This window comes from Alexandromys fortis, unplaced genomic scaffold (assembly GCF_014885135.2).
Source record: "Alexandromys fortis isolate MF-2015 unplaced genomic scaffold, M_Fortis_MF-2015_v1.1 scaffold_388, whole genome shotgun sequence".
Taxonomy (NCBI): Eukaryota; Metazoa; Chordata; class Mammalia; order Rodentia; family Cricetidae; genus Alexandromys; species Alexandromys fortis.
The window spans coordinates 350568-359735 of record NW_026068302.1 but is presented as its reverse complement, the minus strand read 5'-3'; the positions used below and the strand labels follow the sequence as shown (position 1 = coordinate 359735).

General features: G+C 35.6%; 1 protein-coding gene across 1 annotated transcript; it reads left to right on the top strand.

Moving 5' to 3' along the window:
* Positions 1-4184: 4184 nt before the first annotated feature.
* On the top strand, positions 4185-5111 carry LOC126495028 (taste receptor type 2 member 106-like). Its single transcript, XM_050132634.1, has one exon. The coding sequence runs from the start codon at positions 4185-4187 to the stop codon at positions 5109-5111; it is 927 nt and encodes a 308-aa protein (XP_049988591.1).
* The last annotated feature ends 4057 nt before the right edge of the window (positions 5112-9168 follow it).

Sequence of the window (9168 nt, the reverse complement as noted above, 5' to 3'; positions counted from 1 at the left end):
GAGGAGGCAGAAATCTTTAATAAATGAATAAATAAATAAATAAATAAATAAATAAATAAATAAATAAATAAATAAATAAATAAATAAATAAATAAACAATATTACTAAGCTTAGTGTGCTTCACATTTCCCATGTAAGCAGCCTTTTACCACTTAATCTAAAAGCATGGCTTTAGCATTAAACTATGTATTCTTCCACATACCTGCCCAAGAATATGTGTGTATGTGGTGATTGTAGTGATATTTTGTTCATGTTTTAACAAATAAAGCTTGCTTGAAGATCAAAAAAAAAATAAATACAATGACTTTCTTCATAGAACTAGGGAAAATACTAAAATTATATGGAAGCACAAAATATTTCAACATCCAAAGCAATCCTAAATATAAATAATAATACTGTATAGATAATAATGCCTGCCCTCAAATTCTACTACCAAGCCATTGTAAAAAAAACAACATGGTACTGCCACAAAAGCATACTTGCAGATCAACTGGATAGAATATATAGTGCAGAAATAAAGTCATACAGCTACAGTCACTTAATCCTTGACACAGTTGTGAAAACATGTATTTGGTGGGACAACCTCTCTAATAAATAACATTAGGAAAATATATCCACTTGTGAAAGAATAAAAGTAGATCTACCTCACACTCTTCACAAAAATCAATTCAAAATGGATCAAATACATTCATGTAAAATGTGAAACTTTACATCTGGTAGAGGCAAACAGAAAACATATTTCAAGAGATAGGTACAGGCAGAAACTTTCTGAACAAGGTCTATACTAGCACAGGAAATAACATCCCCCATTCCAAAAAATGACAAGAAAGATTGCATTAAATTAAAAAGCCTCTGCACAGAAAGGGGACAGTTAATTGAGTGAAGAGATGACCGAAAGAAAAGGAGAAAATCATTGTTAGCTCTGTGTGTGTGTGTGTGTGTGTGTGTGTGTGTGTGTGTGTGTGTCTATGTATGGACACACAGAGAGAGAAAAAGTGTGGATGTAAGTGTGGAAGAAAAGGGGGGATGGAGAGAGGGGACTAGTATCTATAACATAAAATAATTGTGTAAATGTGAAAAATAAACCAGTTTAATGAAGAAGAAGCTAATGAAGTAGACAGCTCTCAAAAGAAAGAATTCAAATGTTCAACAAACATTTGCAAGTTTGTTCTGCACATTTAGCCATCAGGTAAATGCAAAATAAAATTTGCATTGATTTAATGTAGTCCCATCTGTTGATACTTGGCACTAGTTGCTGTGTTGCTAATGTATCATAATAGTTAACTTTAAATTATAAAATAGAGCTACATTGATTAAAAACAGCTTGGTTCTAGCATCAAAGCAGACAGGTAGGGCAATGGAATAGAACAGAGGACCCACAAATAAGCAGACAAAGGTATGTCCACCATATTTTTGACAAAGGCTACAAGACATGCACTGGACAAAAGATTGCTCATGCACCAAATGCTGGGAAAACCAGACAACCACCTGCAGAAGAATGAAATTAGATTTATATTTTTTACCTCCTATAAAATTCACTTTGAAACAGACTGAAGACTTAAATTTCAATCTGAAACATCAAAACTTTTAGACAAAAGCATAATCTTCAAGATGCTGGCAGACTTCATTGACTCTTCAAGAGAGGCCTTATTCCCTCTGAGGAGTAGATGATGGCGGGATGGGGGAGAGCTGAGGGATAGAAGAAGAGAGAGGGAAAACTCGTGTAGGCATGTAAAATAAAACAAATTTAAAATAACAAAGACATTGACGAGGACTCGCGGATATGCAGGGCAATGAAACATTTATACAATGCTAGAAGTAGTAAGAGTCCAGCCTATATAGAAGTTAGTTTGGTAGTTCCTCGAAATGTACCTATTGGTATTGCTGAACTCACCATAAGCTTTGTTGGTATAGCAAAAGGAAGTCAAGTTAGGAGTGATATGGAAGCTTTATCCCAGTTGGCATAGCTTTCATAGTGCCATATGGTGCTATCAAGGATAGCAGGGGAATTGTTAACAACCAGTTTTGTTCAACTGTGTACTCTGCATGCTACACTGCAGAACTGCATGGTGGTGTGCATCTATTGGTATAACAGAGGCAAACATGTTATGGGAATAATGAACTGCTTTCTATTTGGACTGCCTACACATCATAGAACCCATATCTGATACTTCAAATGAAACCAAAAGTCCAGGACCACAGTGTGACTCTCTCCTTTTGGAAAGAGGTGGGTAGAGATACAGATAGAAATTTAAAGCTGAATAATCTACCTGCATAATATAATACTAATAACTAATCTTCTACACACTATGCATTGTGCTAACCCTTTCTCATAGACTCCAGATCAGAATTACTGCTTTTGCTTGTCCTATTAAACAGTCATGGAAACTGGGACACAAAAAGAGCCAATCATCTTGCTAAGGGGTATCTGTCATGTACACGTGTCAATATTATCTCATGTACTAAGTGTGTAAGCAAGGAGTTGACTAATGACTGGTCCAGTACGGCTGTACATATATATGCATATTCCTCTGTATATTTCTTCATATTCCATTCATGTAGGTGTGATCTTAGGTATATGTGTAAATATATTTGCATGTATAGGATGCATGAGTAGTTGTATGTGGATGCTAAGATTAAATTCTTAAGCCCTAAAGTCATTTATTCTTACTTGCCATTTAATCTTCAAATGACTGATTCTCCCACATGAGTATTCATCATCATTAGCCCTGATTAGCTTCAAGACTAGATGATATTGTGTATAATAGGGGTGGTAACGGTGCAGAACAAGCATCTGTCTTTCTGAGCCCAATTGCTCCCCATTAGATGCAGTACAATAATTATAATTATGCCTATTTCAAAGTATTTTTGAAAAGGTTCAGTCTATTAACCTAAATAAAGTGCCATCTAATTTTAAAAAGGTGATATAATGACTATGTGACCAACATACCATTCCTAATAATTCTAAATCAATGTGACATAGAGATATTTGTACACCCCTGTTTATTGCACCACTGGTTACAACTGTCAATCTATTAAACCAGCCTATACATCTATAAATAAATAAATGGATAAGCCAAATATGATGTGTAAATACATGAGTTTGATTGAGCCACAATAAAAAATAAAGTTATGCTATTTGCAAGACAATGGATGCAAAATGGAGATACATAATCTTATTAAGTGAAGTAATTCAGAATAAGAAAGAAAAATATTGCATGTTTTCACTCATTGGTGGGTCCTAGATATTGTAGCAACATAAAGATATGAGAGTGGGACACCAGCAATGGTTGTGCATGCCTGTAATCCCAGCTCTTGGGAGACAGAAGCAGGTGGATCTCTGTGGAATGTTCAAAACACAACAGGTAAGATACTTTAATGAAATTGTCTTTGTGAAACCATTCACTATAGCAAATGAATATAAGTCTATAAAAACTTGTAAAGTATTTTTAAAGTTGTGAAATGTATCCTATCTGCAGTTAAACTTAGATTCCAATTTAAAAGTAACCAGTTTAACAGAGTAAGTGGTTGTATTCAAAGGTGCTTCTACATACTATTTTAATAATATAAATTATAGTGATTCTTTTTTGTTTTCTTGGTTTTTTATGAATGGTTTTGAAATTTTGGGGGGTTTATGGCTTTATTTTGTTATGAACTCGCACTGAATTACCCATACTGGTCTGAGTCCTCTAGGCTCAAGGGATTCCCACACTTCAGTCTCCCAAGGATTTAGAGGCATAGGCAGGTGCCATTGTGTCCAGTTAACAATGAGTTGCTATGGAAAGAAACAAAATGCAATGCTGGTTTTGTCAGTTTGGATCCTGTCCTTGAATATCTGACATCCTCATACCACCATTCACTTTATCAAATGCAAAACAGTGTCTGAGAGACAAGGCCAATCCATGAAACAGAAACGTTAATTTGCTTATTTGCACACTACAAACAGACATTAGTTTGCCTGCATTCTGTAGACAGATGAAGTCTTAGAGAACAGGAGGGTACTTCATAAAGATATTTCTGATTCCACTGCAAGGTCCTTTTATTTCCCTCCAAAGTCTTTAAATATGTAAGAAAAACATCAGTCATCTGTCAAGCTGCCATTACAAGCAACATTCTCCAGCAGGTAAAAAAAAAAAAAAAATCTAAAATAGCTGCAACAAGACCAAACTTGAGGGTCCATAGACATGCCGACTATAGTTGAAGGTATTCTTCTTTGTTTTGCAACAAGTGCGTCAGTGCTAGGAGTCCTAGTGAATGGGTTTATCCTGCATAAAACCTGCATTGACTATGTCAGGCAGAAGTGCTCCAAGATCAGGTTCATTCTCACAGGCTTGGCTATTTCCAGAATCTGTGTCCTAGGTGTACTCATTGTTGATGGATATTTAAAATTATTTTCTCCACATATGGTTGCCTCTGACACCCACATTACATGTGTTACTTATCTGTGGATAATTATCAATCACATAAGTACATGGTTTGCCACCAGCCTCAACCTCTTCTATCTGCTGAAGATAGCAAATTTTTCTCACTACATCTTTCTCTTCTTGAAGAGAAGAATTAATACGATGTTTATCCTTCTTCTGGGATGCTTGTTTATATCATGGTCAATTTCTTTTCCACAAATAATGAAGATGTTTAATGATAACACGCAACGCAGAAATACATCCTGGAGGCTTCATCTTCTTAAAAGTGAGTTCCTTATAAACCATATTGGTGTCAATCTGGGAATCTTTTTCTTCTTTATGATGACTATCATTATATGTTTCCTAATAATTATTTCAATTTGGAGGCACAACAAGCAGATGAAGTTGAATGTCTCAGGATTCAATAACACAGAAGTTCATGTGAAAGCCATGAAAGTTTTAATTTCTTTTATTATCCTGTTTATCTTGCATTTCATAGGTGTTTTCATAGAAACTCTGGGCTTTTTCAGATCAGGAAATAAATTGCTGCCTGCTTTGGGTTTGGCAATTGCATGCATATATCCTTGCTGTCACTCATTCATCCTAATTCTAGCAAATAGCCAGCTGAAGCAAGCATCTTTGAGGGCACTGAACCAATTAAAGTGCTGTGGGAAAGGCACGGATGTCAAAACAACATGGCAGACTTAGAGAGAAATGGGTGGTCACAGAAAAAAAGCCTGCTGTGGAGATCTCTGAAGACAGTTCTCACTATGTTCTAGCATTGATTTAAAAGCAAAATCAAAACAAAAAAACTCTTACCTGACATTATGGAAATCTTTCCCCCCTTGAGACTGGAGAGATGGTTCAGCTTTAACGAGCATATACAACTCTCTATTTTGTTCTTTATTTGTTTGGTTTGGGAGGTTTTGAGACAGGGATTCTCTGTGTAGCCCTATCTGTCCTGGAACTTGATCTGTAGACTACGCTGGGCTCGACCTCAGAGATCTGCCTACCTCTGTCTCCCCAGTACTGGGATTAAACTTGTGTGCCATCACACCTGGCTCTTCAATTGTTTATAATATATGTCAAAAAAAAAAAACCTCATGATGGACTTTTAATTCATGTGCAAATTCAGTCTCCCGACCTTGCCACTTCTTCCTACACATTATCCAAAGGAAAAATGTCTGACTAGATATTATCCCTTATAAAACCCTTCAGCATGTGGTTAGACACCTAAAACAAGGCATGGCATTAGGGTTCATCTGACTTCTGTGAAGCACTGATACCCTCTCCCCAGGAAGGCTCAAGGGAAAAACAAAGCCGGACAGTTACATTCATACTTGATATTTAGTACACGAAGCTGGGGAAAGCAGTTGTTGCTTTTTTGTGTGAATACAGCTTTACTTTTTACAAAGTAACTTTTGCTTTCACTGTTTAAATCCTCCATATCTTTCCTGCTGGGAGAAAATTTGATGTAGTCCCAAAGATATTAATAACATATGGATGTAACTCTAAAAAAACAACCAGGGGAACAGTTTATTTGAAGGAGAGGAGAGCAGAACATCAGAAAGGGAGCCTACACTCTTCAGAGGCTGTGATTTCAGATAATGAAGTGAATGAATGAATGAATCGAAGTTGAAGGAAGATTCTGCTGGAGCAGATGTTAAGAACTTCATAGCTGCCTTTGCCCAAGAGACAAATGACTGTTGAATGTGATTATAGTATGAAATTTTCCACCACAAACACATTCACAGATGTATTTAAAATGAAGATTTTTAAGTGAATTTTTATTTCCAAACCAGCATTACATCAGTGTCTTGTTCAGTTCATTTAAAAATATATGTGGAACTTACACTTATAAAATGATGGCTGAACACTTCTAGATATAAAGGCTTAATGTGCTTTCTGTGTGAAGTTTTGTAATCAATATTTTCATGTTTCTGTCTAATATGGTGGAATGGACAAATTTTATACAATGGGTTTTTTATTTTTATGTATATGGTTATTTGCTTGTATCTATGTTTGAGTACCACATGTGGCCCTTGTGTCCAGAGAAGCCAGAAGGTGCTGTTGGATTCCCTGGCACTGAAATATACTATAGATGGTTGTGAACCACCAAGTGGGTGCTGGAACTGAACCCAGGTCTCTGTAAGAGAAGCATGTGTTCTAAAGCACAGAACTCTCTGCTCCGTCCGAGAATAACTTTTTGAATCTTGAATTTCACTAAACGATTTTTAAAAGTTTTATAAGATCAGTTAAAAATGTATAATACTGTCTTGGCATATGTGTCCTGAATATTAATTATATTAGCATATAATTAATTTTCATTCCAATTTTTAAAATTATCAATAAATTTTCACTTATATTAAGTTGATTATATTTAGTGTGTCTTGATTTCCACTGTTTCAAATAAATATAAAATGACTATCATGAGGCATGAATGCTATACACAATATATAGGTGTATATAAATGATATTTTATTAGGAAAGCCTCACTCATTAGCATAGGTTTGCATTAAACTCACAGCAATCCTCCCACTGCAGTCTCCCAACTATGTGGGTTTGTGAGGTATCACCCTGACCAAAACCAAACTTTCTTTAGACAATTATTTCATAGATATTGAATTTATAGTGTTGAACAAGGCTACCATATAATGAATAATATATTGTAGAAAGAAAAAATAACAAACAATAAGTAAAATATGTATGTTTACACTTCTAAATTTAAAAGTCTGAGTGGTGTTTAGCAAATGAATGACTCGGTCCTTGGGGCAGAGAAAGGTTTTCTGAATTTAAGATGGTTTTTACCCAAGCTAAATAAGGTTGAGGAATAAAGCAGAGAAAAGGAGCAATTCTGGATGGGAAAGAGCATGTACACTGAAGGAGCTGAAGACATTGCAGGAAATAAATGTCCAGGGTCGCCACATGTATTAACCAGAGTCTTAAAGATTTTAAGAAAAATTCCATTTGGAAGAAATTCAGTAAATATCTTACAGAACTGATAACTCGTTCTCTAGAAAGAAGAAATATTTTAGGAGGGAATAAATATCCATTGTCATCCAGTTTTACTATTTTTGTGCTGTTTTGGTTACAAAAGCATTCTTTAAAAATAAATACATATTCAACACTGAGTTTGGGGTTTTAGCCAGCACATACATTTTCGCGATTGTTTATCTTCACTCCTAGCTGTCTTAGCCTTAGGATTGTCATAATGATTTTCTCTATTATTTTATGCTTTAATGCTACGTCATAGACATGTTGATGTTTTTGTGCCTATTAATTTGCTATTTAGAAAATATTTTATAATGTTTGGTGAAATTGTTTGTAATTTATATTAATTCAAAATTAAAATTTTATGTTTCCTCCTCTTATTATTTTTGTCAATATTACTTTAGTTTTAATTGTGCCTTTCCTGTTATGACATTGTTACATTTTTATATAAAATATAGTTTTATGGAGCATGAGTTTATAAAATAAAAAGATATAAACTATATTATTGTGTTATGAGGAGCGGCGGGCTACATTCCTGCCGCCCCGGCTCCCGGCTGCCTGGCTAGCTTATGCCCCAAAATAATTACACAGAAACTGTATTCTTTTAAACACTGCCTGGCCCATTAGTGCCAGCTTCTTATTGGCTAACTCTCACATCTTGACTAACTCATTTTTAATAATCTGTGTAGCACCACGAGGTGGTAGCTTACCAGGAAAAATCTTAACCTGTGTCTGTCTCAGAAAGGAGAATCATGGCGACTGCCTTATTCAGCTTCTTTCTCCCAGAATTCTGTTCTGTCTACTCCACTCACCTAAGGGCTGGCCTATCAAAGGCCAAGCATTTCTTTATTAATTAACCAATGAAAGCAACAGATAGATGACACTCCCACATCATTATTGATTATGATTATTTACGCCTTAATCATAAGTTAACTGCATTATATTTTCAGACAAATAAATAGATAGGTAGGTGGAAGAAAGAGAATGGAAATCAGGGAGTATTTTTGATTAAATTTATAAATTACTTTATCTGTAAATAATTAAGTACATGAGGTTTTTTTTCTTTTTAACCCTTTATAGATTGCTAAATTTTCTATGTAACATTCATATACATAGAAAACAGATAAATAAAAATTGAAATATGAAAAAAATCTGTGTGGTTCAGGTTCTTTATTACATTAAGGAAAGAGGCATCACTGTGTCTATGTGTAATCACTGCCTTCCCATTCCTGATCAGTTGCTTTGCTGATCTTGCTGGCATGGTTCTGGTGGTCTAGTCTTAATGTACTTTTTTCCATTTTGAGACAGGGTGTTATATGGCTTCAAACTTGCTGTGTAGCTGAGGATGGTTTTGTGTAGTGATAGGAGCGGCGAGGCTGCGTCCCTGGCACCCGGCCGCCCGCATGGCTAGTTTATGCCCAAAATAATTACACAGAAACTGTATTCTTTTAAACACTGCCTGGCCCGGCTAGTTCCAGTTTCTTATTGGTTAGCTCTTACATATTGTTCTAACCCATTTCTAATATTCTGTGTAGCCCACGAGCTGGCTTACCAGGGAGGATCTTAACCTGCATCTGTCTGGCGTGGGAGAATCATGGTGACTCCTGACTAAGCTTCTTTCTCCCAGCATTCTCTTCTGTTTACTCCACCCACCTATGGGTTGGCCTATCAAGGGGCCTAGGCAGTTTCTTTATTAATAAGAAATCACTCCCACATCAGTTTTGAACTTCTAAACCTCAAGTCTCTGTCTCTTGAGCACTAGGATGATAAGCAA

What these genes read in the sequence shown, in the direction of transcription:
- LOC126495028 (XM_050132634.1), top strand. Translation starts at nt 4,185, where the DNA reads ATGCCGACTATAGTTGAAGGTATTCTTCTTTGTTTTGCAACAAGTGCG.